This window comes from Amblyomma mixtum, chromosome 1 (genome assembly GCF_055824585.1).
Source record: "Amblyomma mixtum isolate Tamu chromosome 1, ASM5582458v1, whole genome shotgun sequence".
NCBI classification, from domain to species: domain Eukaryota; kingdom Metazoa; phylum Arthropoda; class Arachnida; order Ixodida; family Ixodidae; genus Amblyomma; species Amblyomma mixtum.
Window position 1 is genome coordinate 162,131,950 of NC_143012.1, and position 18,139 is coordinate 162,150,088.

Below are 18,139 nucleotides of genomic sequence, written 5' to 3' on the forward strand. Positions count from 1 at the left end.
AAGCATTTAAGCCTGCTTACGTGTAGAAATGCAAAAGCCCTAGGGTGCATTCACAACCACCCACACACATACGCGCACATATGACACCACCCAAAACACTTTACGACGAGCGGTTGCATCACAATTTTGATACAAACATTTGTTTTTGTGGGAAGGAAATAGCACAGTAGCTGCCTCACACCTCGATGGATACCTCAACCATGCCTTAAGGGAAGGAGTAAAGAGTCTGGAAAGACTTACAATTGAAGGTGCATATGTCGTCGGTTCGAATCCCTATCGTAAACTACATCCGACTTCACCAAGCTTACATGCAACAAGAAATCGTATGACACCACCCAAAACCCTGTGCTACAAACAGTTGCATCACAATTTTAGTAATAATTTTGTCGGGAGAACTTGTGCCACATGGATTGGCCAGAGGCAAGTATATATAGATGAACAACATGTATAGGATTGTCCCAAGTGGCAATGCTCGGCTTGCTGTGTGCAGCATGCAGCCACTTGATGACATCACCCTTCTTTTCTTGCCACCGCTGGGATTTTCTGTACCATCCGTGACTACACAGACACACACACGTCATCAGCTTTTCTGGTAATCGGACTAGTAATGCTTGCGCATTAAAATGTACGCAACAGCCTCAGAGCCATCAGCTCCCAGCAAGCAAGGTGCGAGCACGGTGAGACAAAATTGAAGAAAATGTCAAAGTTGGTGCCCCGTTCAATTCACTTTTATTGATATTATATATACACTGAGCGGAGATTATTAAATATACATTGAGCGGAGATATTCCTGCCTGGACATGCAACTCACAGAAGCCCGACAGCTCTGCACACCTGATTCTTTTTTATTTAATTTTTTGGCCACATTCACAATTGTTCAAATAAAGAAACCGTTACGCCTGACACAAGGGCACCTCACAGTAATCGTACTGTATAAATACTATGTCGTTTTACTGCCATGCAAACCAGCCTGCTATTCCCACTGCTAGCTAAAATGCCAGTTCTAAAATTGTGAATATCAATAACAAAAATGTGCACCTTCTAATCAGGCCTGCCAGTATTCAGTTAGGCGCCTCTAGATGAGACTAGTTGAACGTAAGAGCATTAAGTGACAGCCAGGAGGATAATGCAAGACTGGTTGTTGCCTTTGCATGCCATGTCTGCGACTGGCTATTGGAAGTGAAGATTTTATACACTAACGACACTATGAATTCAACTACTATATGTCACAAGGGAAGTTCGTAGAGCGTCATCTTACACACAGCACCACTTCCAGGTGTTGTCAGAAAGTATGAAAACGCCTGCTCCGGGAAGGCAGTCAAATTAAAAATCACAGTACCTACACTAAACGAACAAGTTTCACCAGCTGAGGAAGCAAAACCGTTCACACTTCCTCCAAACAGCTACAAGGCTTCATCCACCCATCCATTTCTTTTTTTCCCGCGTTGAGGTAGGTGCAAGCAGTAAAGGATGCCTCTGCAGAAAGGAGATGCGTCACCGCCCTGTCTGCGATGTCCGCATCATCTTGGAAGACAAATTCCGCGTTTCCAAACAACGGTAGCTGCGGTGGCGGACAGCGTCCTCCACATTCACTTGTCTCCGCCGTCCTTGCGCAGACCCTTGGAGCCGAAGACGTACCTCTGAGTCGCGTTCAGGTAACCTGCAAAACGGGCACAGTTCTAGAAAGTCATCTACCCACTCCCAGGATAATACGTCCGACTGATAGGCAGCACAAGAAGTGCAGTTGTGGCTGTCATCTTCCCACACCCCACAGAGGGAAGGCAGATTTTCTTCTTACATATATGTCACTATACCGTGTCCATAATATTTATCCTACCGTGCTAAGGCAAAACAGTGCCCCAGAGACCACAAAACATTCGATTACGGCACAGGATATTTTTGACTATGCACCACACCAGATCACAACATTTATGTTGGCACTTGCAACCTGGCACTGACCGTTCAGCCTTCACCACTACTGAGTAACACTAACTACCACATGTAGTCGCAACTTCAGATTACTTGTTCATGCACATAACAACATCACACACAGTGCACACATTAAATAAGCATGCCAGATGTCACCATAGCTCAGATAGCTAGTGCATAATGTGCATTCAACATAACATAAGCCCCAAATGCAGACCAGCGGACGCTGTTTCCTTGAACAGCGGTCACAAAGCGATGTTCCAGAAAAAGTGGCGTCGGCCATTTTTGGACAGCGGAACTTCCTCCTCTGCGGCGAGGAAGTGACGAAGAAAGGGGAGACGCGCGCTCACTCCCATTCCCTGAAGGTGGATACACACGATGGACCGAATCACTGGTCTCGAGGATGAGCTGCACAGGTGACATGATGTCACGGATTCAAGTTGACCAACTCGTGCCCTCGGACGATGTAACTGAAAATGAAGGCCACTTTTCATTTCAGGATCTGCCATTTCATCCGTCGTGTGTATACTTTCAGCACGCAGACGGTCCCTTGACTTGTCATAAAATCATGGATTCAGCCACGACATCATTCACCGTGTGAATCACCTTAACTGACGCAGCCGCGTCTGCCCATTGAAGAGGTGGCACACACCGCACATCTAGTTTCTCTCAATGTTCAGCTTCGGCAATAGACCTTATGCAAAAACTGGCGCCCCCTTGCGTTGACCGCGCGCGTTTCTGCCATGTTGGGGGCTTCCGGATACCGTAGTATATGGCAGTACGGGAACAGCGACACGTATGTTGGCATTTATCGTCGTCCAAGATGCCCAAATATTGCTCTGTACATTGCTATACACATGGAGGACTCAAGGATAACCAAGGAAACAAGGTAAGGGCATTAGCTTCATTCACTTTTTTTTTTATCTCTCGCCTGGAGCACGATGCGAGGCAGCGGGAAGCCTCTTGCGGGTGTTGGGTGCTTTTAAAGAGTTAATAATTAGATTGTAGATGAAGTCACAACACAAATAACATTTACAGAACTAAAAAGGCTAATAAGTGGGCTGTTTGCTTATCTTGTATTCGCCGAGGAGCCCTCCTGCCTGCTAGCAGTTACGGCGCACTGCGTCGGTCAGCTAGTAGTTTCTCACACGAGATTAGTTTTGCGTCTGCCGCTCGGCTTCATGTACCCGTTTTTTTTTTATCCTGAACCTTCGGTTTGCTTTTATGCAAGTCTTATGCAATTTTAAATCTGCGAAGTGTCACAGGCGAACGAATCCGCAATGGACCTTTCCGTAGCCCATGTCAGTAACTAGCGTACACAATAGGCAGCGTAAATAGACCATTTACCGTTCGTGGTCGGCTGTTCGATCGACGCGTATTTTGTGAAGATCGTATTTTCCAACCGATGGTGTGACCCACAGTGCAGCGTCGGCAGTCATGGTCAGGCCATCACTCTGCCGAATACCTAATATCATAGGCCGCAGAAATGCGAGCAACACAGATGTTCAGGTCTTTTTTTTTTTTTTTAACTCGCCGAAGCCACACCTGGGCTATGAGGCGTGCAGTAGTGGAGGGCATCGGATTAATGTTGACTACCTGGGGATCTGTAACGTGCACCAAAACCCCAATACACTGGCGTTTTCATTTTTCGCTTCCATCAGAAAAACGGCCGCTGCAGCCGAGATCGAACCCACGTCCTTCGGCTCAGCAGCACAACACCTTAGCCACTGAGCCACCACAATGGGTTGATCAGGTGGCTATGCTATCACCAGGCATTTTAGGCTTTATGCAAATTTGAAAACAGCTCATAACAACCCTAATGCTCGATTAATTGTTATTCTGACTTATTTCAGATAACTAACCTGACTGTAGCATGGTACACGAAGTTATCTTGCAATTGTGCATTAAGCAGCAGTTTTCAGAAGACCATAACTACAAAATCTCTTCTTAGTTCCAATGTAAACAAGATGTTGAGCAAAGCATGCATTGAGCCAAATGCAGAAAAAATTATTTCCAGATATACAGCATATTTTACTGTGCGTCTTTCTTTTGCAGATGTCTTTCCACTGCATCCCAGATGAGCCGAAGATGCGCAAAGCATGGCTAATCGCCATAAAGAGGGATCCCCCTTCAACATTGCGACTTCCCGCATCTGCTCAAAGCATTTCACAGAAAATGACTTCCTGAGGAACATAGCTAGTGGGCGCAGGATGCTAACTGACACGGCTGTACCATCACTGTTTGCATTCTCCAAGCCAAACAAAACACAAAAGCCACCAAAAGCTTGCCCTTGTCCAATTTCCCAACCGCTGCCTCCCAGGAGCCAACATCGGCAGGCTGACATACGACGCCGTCGTGAATCTGTAACTTCGCTGCCGGTGCCTTTCCGGCTGCGTCTTAGACACATAATAGGTTTCTGCGAAGTCGCTTGGAAATGTCGGCAACCCAGAATGATCCACGGACCACTCGTCGCTCATTATTTCTCTCTAAAACTTAAAATAAAGCGATCGCACATGGTCCACACCTAGCGGCTACGTTGACTCCGTGACCACAAGGCCCCAACATAGCGTCGCTTGCTCGTTTCGGTTTTCTTCCTGTAGATGGCAGCATTTTTGCATAAGGTCTATAAGGTGGTGATGACTATGCAATCCTGAGTCAGCGAATGACTCTGTGGCGGTGCAGTATTTTTCAGGATTTTCGGCCATGTAAGCCACAGCTGCCAAGCACATGAGTCTCCATGTCCGCAGCAGATGTTTGCGCAATCATAGTGAAGGAAATTGGCAAAGTTTTTCTTCACCCTAAACAGAGGCTCCGCCGGTGCGCCGAGATCCCAGTTCTGGCCAAGCACACCCATATGCAGTCGTCATTCAAAGCATACTTTCGATGATCATTTTTCAATGTTTTTCTTTAGCCTTCTTTTTCTGTGGGGCGTTAAAAGGCCAAGCAGACCAGAGAAATCTGAATACTGCTGTGCCCGTGCTGCAATTTTATCATGACGCATGGCCCAAAGTGACAGACCTACCGTAAAACAGCCTCTTGCACAGTGGATCCACTCCAGCCTACGCTTCGTGGGTTAATGGCTGTCAATGCGATCTCGACTAGAAAGAAAAACCGGACAATGGGCGCCAGCCGCACAAGAACTTTGTTTACGACGTGCATTCAGACTGCTCTGTTCACGCCACGGCCAAGACCTGACTCCAGGACCACCTTCCCAGCGACGGAAAGAATGTGACTGGCGCAGTGCTCGTTCCCAGAAAGCTGGGATCCCACCCAGGAGGTACCGCTTGCGCGACTCGTAAACAAACCTGCGCCAGGCTGCTCTTCGATCGTGGGTGGTCCCCCTGACTAGGTATTCCCCATGGCTACCTCACGTGACGTTCTAACATATGCACTATGTGGGGGTCCTGGGGAACTTCGGCTCTACTCTTACAAAGCACCGCCAACATGTTTGAGCTCTCTTGTCCACAACCTGCAACATGTAGCCTTTTGTACATAAAGCTCTTCGTCTTCCTGCAACTTCACATCTCCGTTTTGTCGAGCACGACAACCAAGCTGGAATAGCCAATGTCGCTAACCCAGTCCCAACAAGACACAACGGCGAACGGGGCCACTAGGCTGTTACAGTAAGCTGTCACAGCATGTGTGCTAGAGTACATTTAAATTATAAACGAGCAAAGAATGAAAGGACACCTCAGGATGCACTACTTCTTCAGTTATTTCATGTTCACCCCGGAATCAACGCATGCGGTATACAGGCCAACCAAATACGGGCTATGATAGCGTCCTCAAGAAGAAAGCAAATAGCCACGAACGTTGAGGCTATGCACTGCCAATGTCATAACACCCAGCTATGTACATGCTTTGCCAAAGAAATCATTTATATTTTTTTTCGCACAACGCGCGAACGGAACTAAGCACTTCCTGTCGCATGGGCTGAGCTCCAAAGCACCACAGAGCAAAACTGTTATGCTCGCTGGGCTCTTTGAATGCCAGGACATAGGCTTGAGGCTAATTCCATGGCGGCCAGCAGAATTTAACAGAGTTGCACACACACTGTCACACGTGTGTCTCCCAAACCACAGTGCCCAGGTAAGAGTTCGATGACCACTTTTGCTGTGGACATCCCTGGGCACCCGGGACACTCCAGCCATAGTGGGTGCAACAATGGGAAGGAGACCCAAACCGGAAAGGGCGCTCACCCCTCTCTCGGCACTCCTGCGTGTCGGGAAAGTCCAGCTCCCAGAAATGGTCGGGCGTCGGCGGCGGTGCGTACAGCGCCCGGTGGCGAGAACACTTGCGCAGCAGATCTTTCCTCTGGGCCTCCGGCAGCGCTAGCCGGTCGTAGAACTGCGAATGCGAGCAATTTGTCACCAAAGCTGCTCACCAAAGCTGCTTACCAAAGCAGCTGCACTCTTGCAAATACAACAACCTTCATACACTCAACCCCACAAGGCCCAAAGGTTCAAGCCATGAGCAGCATTTACATGGTGCGACAGAGTCGTAGAGAGACCAGTTTCTTTCACGGTTTAGTCAAGGAATTTATAGAATCCGGACAGCCGACCGCGTCACATAAAAACACGTCAAGGACAGCGCTGAGCTGGACGAATAAGCTCGCATCTACTAAAATGTCAGTCGCGGGGCGAGGCTATGCGGACGTGCTTCAAATCAGCATTGCCACCCCTCACAAAAATATTTTTGAACGGTCGATATACAGACTCTCAATACACAGTACAAATCCTATAAACTTTATAGATTTGTGGCCACATATACGTTTAGTAGCCTTCTGTCTATATTCGGTCAATAAACTATGCACAGACAAAAGGAAATATCTATACCAAGGCAGTACAGTCTATAAGGAGTTTACAGAAACTCTAAACACCATTCTTGTAAGGAATCAATGGCGCGCGAGAGAAGCAGCGAAAAGAAAGGCAAGCGCCAAGTGTGATGACCGCAAGAGCACCTGCACTCACCTCCTGGCATTCCTTGCACTCGTGGGCCGGCAGCTGCTGGCGGGCGGCCTTCTTGCGCACGGGGCTGTTGTGGTACCTGACGGGGGGCTCTCTGCAGAGAAGGACACGCACAGGGCAACACAGTGAACACGGGGGCCATTCCCTTCGAGGCTTCCGATGAGGCACTTCGGGCACATGGGAACGCAGAGACAGTGACAATGACGGCTAGCACTGCAAGCCAATATACGTAGGCTGCAAGCCAATATACGTATCCCTTCGGGGACCGGACAGCATAGCACTCTGGAGGCTCGCACATGTCTTTGTGCTCCATCAGCAGATACTACCTGCGCTAAGACTCCCTTTCATGGAGCAGCAGCGTCAGTGACTGCGGCAGTTGCTGACGCAGACTTGGCGGTGGATGCCACAGTAAGGAATCTTTTTTTTTTTGCTATTGCGGCGCTCAAAGGTGTTATCAACCCACGTTTTGACCATGTGCCATGGACAAAAAAAAAAGCAAACAAGAACCATAGAGAACCTGCTGCCTCCCCGTTTAAGAACGAGGATTTCCCCAAACTGGGCTACACGTCCGAATATTTGTGGGTCCAAGCAGGCCATCAAATGGTGTATTTTACTAGCTCTGAAAGGCAAAACGATTAAAGGTGTAAAAGAGAGGCAGGGAAAAGGCCATTACAAGGGAGTGACAAGTGAATTTTGTCGCTACGCCATCTGTCCTCATTTCCAAGCGCCAAAATGAAATAGCACGGTACAACAAACTGGAGAGTTCAGTTCCTCAGGGAGCTATAGTCATTTGCTGCCAATCGTTCATTTGCCCTCTCTGGAAAATACAGAGCCTTATTAAAGCATATATACATATATATATTGTAAGGGTGCCAGGGGAGTTCTCGGTGAAGACCCGAAGGAAGCGTCAAGGCAGCGATCAAGGCAGAGTCAATGTGACGTCGAGTTAGATCAAAAAGGCAGTTCAGCAGAAGGTCTCACGCATTGGCCACAACCGTCCTTTTCCTCTTGGGCGGTTGCCTGCACAGGCCCTCACTGGCCTGCTATATTATAATCAACCTCCAGCACGGAAGGAGCCATCCTGGCGACTCAAGGCGAGCACACAACCTGGGGGTCGTAGTAAGGCTTCAGGCGGTTGGCGTGGACAATTTCACGCCCACGACGATGCCGATCCGATGAGGGGGCGAGCGGCTCAACGAGGTAGTTGACCGGCGAATCTTGCTCAATGACGCGTTAGGGACCGTTAGGGACGGACGGACAGATGGACGGATGGAAGATAGGAGCGCCCCCTTCGAAACGGGGTGACAGCAATTGCCACCATGCTCAGCTTTTATTTCTTTATTTTTGTTCAACTGTGTCATCAATTCTCATTAAGATTCGCCATCTTCTTTACCTACGGTTTCCTACACTTCTAACCTTATGCCACATCTCTGCTTTTCAGCCACCAACCTTACAATCGCATTTTGCTGACTTCCACTGCAGATTTATTTACATGACCATTGTTATCTTTAAACCCTAGGGCCTCAGGAAGAGTGACTGCGCCTGCATCGACATCCGGATGGATACCATCACATTTGAGTATGAGGTGTTCAATTGTTTCCACAGATCTACCACACACAGCACATGTGTCATCATCTTCGTTAAATTTTTTTTTGTAGCTGCGTGTTTCAAGACGCCCTGACCTAGCTTCAAAGAGTAGGGCACTGCTTCTTGAGTTATCATAGAACAATTCCATCCTGATCTGCCTTTTCCAGTATTGATACAGTTCTACACTATGCTTAGATAATTAATTATTGAAGCATATTACTGATTTAATCCAATTTTTAACTTCCGTGTTTTTATCCTATCATTTAATGCTTTCTTTCTTCGTCCTCGTGTTGGCATACTTACAGGTTAGTTTCCTAGTTCTTTTCTGCCATTGAGTCAACGCTCTTTCTGTATTTTAGCTGCCCACCTGTTATCGTCCAATTTCCTCAGGCGTTCTTCATATAGTATTTTACTCTTAGCTTCCCGTGCTTCAAACGATGACCAGCCCATATCCCCCTGTACTGCCTCGTTTGTGGTTTTGCTGTGGGCACCTAGTGCTAATCTTCTAACAGCTCTCTGATTTACTTCTAATCTCGACTGAACTTCTGCCCCTAAGCACATAACCGAATTCCCAAAAGTAAGCCCCGGCACCATTATTTTTTTTTCCAAATACCTCTTAGTACTTCATATTTGTTGTACCCCCATAATGCTCTATGTTTCATTATCCCGGCATCTCTTCGCCCTTTTGCCCTAAGAGACTGTCCATGCTTTTTCGTGTATATCTACCCTTCGTTTAGCCATATCCCAAGGTATTTGTATTCGGCCACTTTGGGTATTTCGTGGCCTTGTATTGTAAGCACCTGATCAGCTGTATCATTGAAAATCATCACGCCTGACTTCGTTGCGCTAAAATTGAAACCTAGAGCGTCTTCTTCGTCTTCATAATTCACAGAGTTTGCAAATAATCCTGACTATCTGCTAACAGTACAATATCGTCTGCATACTTTAAACCGGGGAGTCGCTGCTTCATGACCTTGCTGCCTAATCTCAACAACAGATTATAATCTCGATTACTTCCTTCTATCCTTCCTTCTATACTTCCTCCTTACCACATTTATATAAAGCATGAACACGAGTGCTAATAAAGGACAACCTTGTCTTAATCCTATGCGTGCCTCAACAGTTGTAGTTCTATCCCTTCCCATGTACCGTATTTTCCGGTGTATAAGACACACCCTTGTATAAGACGCACCTGCCACATATGCAGGCTGTCATTGAAAAAGTTGGTATATAAGACGCACCCGTGTATAAGACGCACCCCAGTTTACCCAGTTAGGCTAGTGAGGCTTAATTAAACATGCTTGTGTGACCATCGTGAAATGCACCGTACCTGTGAGTTCTTAAGCAACGCTAAGTGATCAATAAGGCAACACTCTTGCCATACCCGCCCACGTTTTAGCAAAAAAAAAAAAACCGGAAGAACTCTCCTTATGTCCACAACAACATTTTATTTTTACTTAAAACCTTCGAAGTCTTCATCTTCGGATGCGCTATCAAAAAGTTTGCCCGTTTGTGGAGGCAATGCAGCTGAAACATTCTCTTTGCTCAGTGTACGTAGTACGTGCGTTGTGCAAACAAAGTTGCAAAGGGAGACTAAAAAAAAATGCCGGCTGGTCTTGGCTTGTCTTGACAATGGCGAAAAGCGCGATTGTCACCATCTTTTGGCATCTCACATTACTTTTGCTTGGGACCTCCGATACGGCCGCGTGTTTATGATCCCGGAAGTCATCATCCCCGCCGTTTCATGATAAAGTGCACCTAAAAAAGTTGCGCATGGCGGTCCCCGTATTATAGCCGCGTTACAACCGCGTTATTAGTAGCGATATTTTTCCGGTGAAAAAAGCTTGAATTTGAACCTGAGTAATTTCTGAACTGTAAAACAAAAGCCGAAAAATTCGCATATAAGACGCACCCTTGTATAGGACGCACCAGCAAGATTTTTGAAGAAAAGGCGCGTCTTATACACCGGAAAATACGGTAATTTCAACTTTATTGCTCTGTATATTTCCTGTAGGAAATAAATATCTCATGACCGATAGCTTCATCGTTTAGTATGTTACATAGAAGTTCCCTTTTCACATTGTCATATGCACCGCTTATGGCCGGGATAGGAAGGTCTGTTTTCTGCTTTGGCTACTTCTATGCATTGGGTAAGCATGAACAGGCTATCATCTAAGCATCTACCCCTTCTGAAAAACCATTCTGAAGTTCTCCGAGTATCTTAATACTTTCTACCCATGACTGCATTTTTAAGTTCACCGCCTACATTGCCAGCCTGTGTGTAACAGATGTTATCGTAATCGGTTGGAAAGATTTTATGTTTTTGGTGCCCAGTACCATGCGGCGGCAGCTGCACAAACTAGAAGCACTTATCTGCACACACAGCCTGTACAGCAGGTACAGGCTCTGCTGATTGCCAAAGTCGGGGAGTGTGTGTGTGCCCCCCTTCTATTTTGCTGACTGACAAGGAATGTGGTTCCCTAGAACGTTGTTAATTTTAGCACAGCTTTTGTGTTTATGTATTGAATTTGCCTTTTCATTATTCCTTTTTTTTGTTCGTTTTGGTTCAATTTTTCTCATGTTCGCTGTTATGACTTAGCTTACGCTCTGTTCTGTTATCTTTGTTAGCAATGTTTTATTTGTTATCTTTTACCTGTGAATTTATGAGACATGTTTTTGTCCCTGTTAAGTTTTCCTTTTGACTTTACATTTCATTTTTGACACTGCTCTGGCTTGCACCTTTAATTTTGCCACTCGTCGCTGCTTTTCTTCAACTGGTCTTGGTTGCGGCTCACTGTGTCTGCTGAGTTTGAATTCTTGCTGTACACGTGCCAAACGTTTGATAGGCAATTGATGGATGGTGCTTTGATATTATTTCTTTGTTTTGTGCGCTGTAAATGGTTTTCTCGAGTCACATCGGTCCTGACTAGCATTTAAAAACTTTACTCATCGCTCTCAGTAAATTGTTGGTACTTCGATGCCTGTTCTGTTAGCTTCTGTGTTTGTCCTTGTGTTTTCACGCTGCTCCCTCTAGCCATGCAACAAAACCAACAAGCCGAAACCACAACTCGAGTGCACAAGACTGTTTAGTATAACAACACTCCCCGTGTACACCTGATAACAAAACATAGAACAGCACGCATGCATTCCTGCAGAATCGGAATCAGTTTATTGGAATAGGAAAGAAAATATATGGCGGACAAATTTATGCAGTTGGAGATCCCATCATCAGTGACTGCACTGGCATAGCTGACTGTAATCAAGGCACAGCAGATTAAACCAAATTTTTTTTTTTTTATGGAGAGGCGCAGAACTGGCACGAGTTGGCAGGCGCGCGCGCTGCTCCATGAATGGCGATGCCAGATATGCGTCATGCATACCGTGCCCCCGGGTACGAGCGAACGTGGCCCTGTCCCACGTTGGTCGTCATTCGCCACACACTATCGCACACTGACTGCTCAAGGACGACAAAATGAAGATCTCCGGCGACGACGCGCGAGAATGTGCCTCGCACTGTCACATATTAGAAAGTTCAAGCGGAGACTTACTAGCTTAGATGTATACTGGGTTACCGAACGGCTGCCACGCATGCGCAGTGGCCTACATGGCCCCGTCCCTGTCACTGCGCGTGCGCAGGTGCCTGGTAATCCTATATACAGCTACGCTAGTAAGTCTCCTTTATACTAAAACTCTCTAATGACTATTTAGACACCATGAACTGATACTGAAGGGACACCGATGATTATGCAAAACCTGGAGGAGTTAGGCTCTAACACCTTTCACAGCATTAGACACCTTCGAACGACATTTGTCTACAGCCAAGGAGCTGACAGAGCTACTAAACCGAAACTGCAGGCAGATAACTGTAGGCAGATACTGCTTTCTCACGAACAGCAATATAAAATCCAAACCCCATGTGCACAGTTTCGTAAACAGACGCATTGCAAGTGTGTGCGCTAAAGGCTGAGGCCAACAGGTTCAAGGAGCGATTCAAAGTGAGATTTATTTCCTCGGAACGCTTCGGGGCAGTTGCCCGCATGGACATACAAATTCGCTGACACACACAGAACAAACTAGAAGCACTTTCATTGATCAAAAGAAAGCAGAAAAACTGCTCATTGTGCAGATATTCTTCATTAGATATGGGAAATCACAGCAATAGGGCAACAAACATTTTGCAAGAGATACTACACAATGCTGTGTTTTTAGCGACAACGCAGAAATGTTGGGATTGTTCGTGACAGGTTTGAACTTGCACAGACATGCCTAACATTACTGTACGTGACAAGCTCTGTCCATCTCAGCAATGAAAAAAAAAAGCATTTATAAACATCAACTGTTACCCAAGCGCTTGTCTGTGCATTTCCTCGTTCTCAATCCTTTGTCCGTTCGTGCTGTTTCTACCTAAAAATGAATAAGTACCAACTCGCCCAACTAGTATCCATTCTATGGTAGCCAAAAGTCTTACTTTTATAGAAGCCATCAGCGAATATGGAATCGGAAAGCAGTCCTGAAATGAGCCCAAAAAAACACGCGCACTAATCGTAGCCCAAGCCACCTCGAATAGGACAGTCTCGAAAAGAATCTACAGGTTTTCTGCCCTTTCCATGTCTGCCCTGGACTCACTGCGCAATGACTAGACAAGAACGTTTCGCCACTGGTTATTGTACAATAGCGGCGCATCTTGCAACCAAACTATCACAGACCTCCAGCGACCACAGCACACTCGAAGGGAAGACATGAGAGAGGACCGGAACAAATAACGGCTGACAGAATTGCTGTACAGTGGCAGAACATGCAAAGGTTTTGACTAAACCTCGGGCTAAAGACAAAGCAGAATACCTTGTTCCTAGAAACCGCAGAGCAGAACACTCGAGTTGACTTTTTCAAAGTTCTACAACACTGCATGCATTGACCTGTCAGCAAACATCGTAGTAAGGCTTCCGCAGTCATCCACACATAATTATTAGGCGGCCAAACTGCATTTCTGAATACAGCTGCACACATAAGTAAACATTAATCGAGCAAAAAGCAGCAACACTATGCTCGCGAGTCGTGAATAAACACATTGCCATGAATAGACTGCAGATGATCAGCCAAACACTTTTACCAAAAAATTGGCGTCAGCAAAATATGCAACGAATAGTCATATATAAGTCCACAAACCATGCAGTCAAGACAATACACGTAGTGCAGATTAATCAGCGACAACGTTAAGTTTCGCAGCATTATAGACTTGAAAATACACACGTGATCAATACTGAGTCGAGCACGCACCGTTTTCTTCGAATACGCATCATTCGTTTCATAGATTTGCTGCCACTTTATCGGCGCCGGCTGTAGGGTTCTACAGCAAGATGTTCGAGGTCTGGCAAAGCTTGAGCCCGTGACGTACACCAGTGCTAACTCGCTCTCTTGCAACTATGTGCAGGAGCACTTTTTCTCAACTTGCGATGCAGACACAGCATTGAACTCCTCACTTCCCATCTTGCAAATGAGCCCAACACCGAAACATATGACTCTCAGTCAGTCCTTCGGCGGTGGCGGGGGTTACACTCCAGTCTGTTTATTATGCATTTGTCCCCAAATTACACAGGGCCCTCAGTGGCGGCGGTGGTTAAAGGCGAGTCTATGTCATTATGCGTGTGTACCCAAATTGCACATTTGTCTTCGGCAGATCGAAAATTCGCCCCATGCTCTGTTAGAAACTCTGACATTGGCGAGAGTTTGAGACGTTCCAATGCAGCCTTCGGCAGTGACTATCGGGTACAGGACAGAAAATGCAAGTCCTCCGCCTGGACAGCAACGGGAAGTTGCGCAACTTGGGGCACTGTACAACTTTCACAAGGCTCTGGCACCACGGTGCTAATTGCAGAGGGTTTTTCCGAGCCATCGTGACTTGTACTAACCGGCACGACTGACAGTGTCGTCTCGGCGCCGTTTTCTCTCAGGTCCCTGGAATCGTCTCTCCCACACTGCAATGTATCCGCCACCGAATTGACGGACACTAAAGCCCTGCTGCATTCCTTGCGGACATCGACGACCAGCTCTTCCTCAACGGTACCGCTGCGATTCCCCTCTCTTCCACAAGGCTGTGCACCAGTGCTAGTGTTGTCCTGGGCACAATGCATAGGCAATATCCCTTTGGCAAGGGCAATTCTCCTGGCCGCGGCTGCGCCGATCTCGCAGAAGGTGCCCGGCAGCAGGGTATTCCTCAGCAACAACTTCTGCGGCCGTCCAAACGGGGTGAAGGTGAAGAGGGACAAGATCCGGTCAGAGAGGTTATCATCGTCGTCACTCCCGCCAGTGGTGCAATTCCGGGACAGGGCCTCCTCCAAGACTGCGAGGCACCGACTAAGAGCGTCGAAGGCCTTCCTCGTCAAGGCCACAAATATGAACGCCCCGTTGAGCAGCGGCAGGTGGGCCATGACTCGACAAATGTCCGAGGGAGACAGCCTGACCAACAGCGCGCCCGCGGTGTCGCCACCATCCTCCTCCATCTTCAGATCTAGGGCACAGTCGGCACAACGAGAAAGTGAGAAGCGCAGGAAACGGACCGCAGTGCTGAACAGCGACCCAGATGGTAGCACTTAGACGAGGCAAGGCCCGACAAGGCTTTCCCAGTTTAGACAACGCTTGCTGACAAAGCTTCTCTCTGCCTTCGCTATGGAATGGTAACAGCGAAGCTCGTGAAAGCACTGATACATATGCACACCATGTCGACCTCAGAGTAGAAGGGACAACGTTTAACAAGTGGAACTCCCTTGTGCAAACATATCTTACTAAAAAAGAGGAGTTGCCCTAAAGAAAAGAAAATCAGAAGGTAATGATGGCAGCACTTAAGCTGCAGCCACTCAAAGCCAGGATACTTGATTTGCTTAGCCACTGCCTCGCCTAAGCGTTGCTCGTCTAGAGCAAGAAACAGCTTTTTCTGGCATATTCTTAGAATTTAGCTTTCTATCGCCCACGCACCGTTCATTGCAGACACGCTGAACTCGAAGCCGTTGTCGCTGAGCGTGACGGCCGAGTACTTAGCCACTCTGATGGATCCCAGATATATGGCGCAGCACATGAAGGTGAAAGACTGGATGCTGCCACTGTAACACAGGTTGCTGGCCGTGACGGCGGACGATGCCTTTGGAACCATGGCGTCGACGACGGACGCAAGAGGGCATTGACTGCATATCGCAAACTCCAGGTAAATGAATGCCCCTACTACCAAATACGTGGTGGCACGGTGCACCTATAGTCCCGCAAACAATCTCGCATCCCAATTGACAAAGAGGACCAGCTGAGTTGGTTCCTATTTTGGTAATGGGAAAACCACAGCTCAAATTAAAGGCAGAAGAAGACAATGAAACATCCCAAGACGACTTCCTCGCATGAGGACGGCCTAATGAGCATGCACAGTACGTACGTTTCTTGAACACTGAGTTCACAGCTATGCTCTCGCAGTCTGGCAGGAAAAAAAAACTATCCCTCACCTACCGCTAGGTAAATGGCGAGAAAAACCGAGTGCCGCTGATGGAGCATGGAATAGCACTTTAGCCCCGTCTATTCCAAGAGTGCCGCTAAGCTATGAGCCGTGCACATCAAAGGTAACTGTCGGACAACGGAGTGAGAGAAAGGCGGCGGCAACGACTAAAATCACGGGCATGGCTCTGGCAGGTGGTCCCCAGAGAGCAACCTAGGAGGCAGGTCGGCCACATAAGTCATGTGAAATGTGGCGTGATCCCAACCTGCCCACCGTGGCAGGTGGCAGTTAAATTAATAATTTAATAATTGGTCATTCGGGAAAAGCAACCTGGCCCACACAAGGCCCACCACTGGAGGCACCTGCCATCGTAGGGCACTGACACAGCGCTTAACCGCTGCACCATAGTGCCAGGAGTGCTGACGGCTCCCAGGAATCCATGAATGTAAAGTAGACCTTCTGCATAGGCCGGAATTAACCCAATAAGTGATCGCACCATACCCCTAATTAAGGCAGAGCTTAAAGGTGCACTGCAGAGGATTCTGAACTTGTCTTTTTGCCGCTGGAACTCGATCTACACGTTCCTAGCATTCTTAGAAACAGTGACTTGTTGCCCTATGTGGCCGATTTCCCCAATTAAATCGAATTAACGTCTGGCTCGCGCCTTTTTTTTTTTTTTAATTTTCCCTCGTACGGTGGGCGGAGTCGACCAACGCGTGGAGCGCCTTTCACCCAGTCCCGTGGAGGCTTTGCTTTCGCTTTATTTTGTTTTTTAGGTTTCCATGAATAAATAGTTTCATCCGCATATAATATAGCCGCAAAATAAGCCCGAAGAAATAAAAATATGCGCGAACTATTTGCTACTACGGACTACTACGTATTACTCCGCCGATGGCAGAGCGGCAAGCCGCCACGGGACTGGGTGAAAGGCGCTTCATGCGTTGGTCGAGTCCGCCCACCGTACGAGGGAGAATTAAAAAAAAATAAAGGCGGGAGCTGGACGTTAATTCGATTTAATTAGGGAAATCGGTCACACAGGGCAATAAATCGGGGTTTCTAAGGAAGCTCTGAACGTGTAGATCGAGTTCCCGCGGCAAAAAGACAAGTCCAGATTCCTCTTCAGTGCACCTTTAAATGTCCCCTCCAATTTTTATCCCCAATTGAAATTTCCCGCAATGATACGTATGTGAATGCTGGTAGTACGAGGGGGTACCCAAAAGAAACCAGACTAAATTTTTTGTTCGGCAAAGCTTCTGTTGTACCACGTTTTGCCACTAGGAGCGCATAGAACGAACATTCCAGAGTCAGTAAGCCGAGTGCCGTCGTTGAAGGAGGTCAGACTAGTTTAGGCAGAGTTTTAGAGTGACGACTGTTTTGTGTGAATGTCGTTTTTGCAATGGCTGATTTTCGTGAACAGCGTGCGCCGGTGAAATTCTGATTTTTGCTCGGAAAAAGTTGAATGGAAACTCTTGAAATATTAAGAAAGACGTACAAGGACGATGCTATGGGGACAACTCAAGTGTTCCTGAATCGAATCCTGAATCAAAGCAACAATCATGCCAATGGAAAACTTCAAATTCGCCTTGCCTCAAGAAAGCTCGTCAGGTGAAACCAAACCTCAAAACAATGCTGATTTGTTTTTTCGACGTGAGAGGAGTCGTCCATTGAGAATTTGTTCCGCAGGGTCAGACAGTTAGCCAGGCTTTCTACTTGGATGTTTTGAAAAGATTGGGCAACAGTGTGCGGTGGAAGCGGCCAGATTTGTGGCGGTCGGGTGACTGGTTTTTCCATCATGGCAATGCCCCTGCTCACACAGCCCTTTCTCTACGACAATTTTGGACCAAAAATGGCATGACCCCTATTCCTCAACCCTCATACTCTTCCGACCTAGCCCCGCACTACTTTATTTGTTTCCTAGAATGAAAAAATAGGTGAATGGAAAGCGTTTTGCTGATGTTGCTGAGGTGAAGAAAAAAAACGACGGAGGCACTGTCAAGCATCACAAAAGATGAATTTAAACAATGTTTTGAAAAATGGAATGAAAGATTCGACAAGCGTATCATTGCAAGTGGGGAATACTTTGAAGGATATTGAAGGTCTGTGCTTAAAATGTGAACAAATAAGTTCAAACAAAAAATAAGTCCGGTTTCTTTTGGGTACCCCCTCGTATATTAGGAATTAA

General features: G+C 47.0%; 1 protein-coding gene across 1 annotated transcript in view; it reads right to left on the bottom strand.

Annotated features, from left to right (window-relative positions):
* Positions 1-847: 847 nt before the first annotated feature.
* Positions 848-18,139, bottom strand: part of LOC149369569 (uncharacterized) — a 52,309-nt gene continuing 35,017 nt past the window's right edge. The window contains exons 8-10 of the mRNA XM_089575142.1: positions 6,900-6,990; positions 6,129-6,276; positions 848-1,660 (exon numbers count right to left, since the gene is read on the bottom strand). Of these exons, the coding sequence (XP_089431268.1) occupies positions 1,590-1,660; positions 6,129-6,276; positions 6,900-6,990 (310 nt within the window). The 3' untranslated portion in view covers positions 848-1,589. The remainder of the gene's footprint in view (positions 1,661-6,128; positions 6,277-6,899; positions 6,991-18,139) is intronic.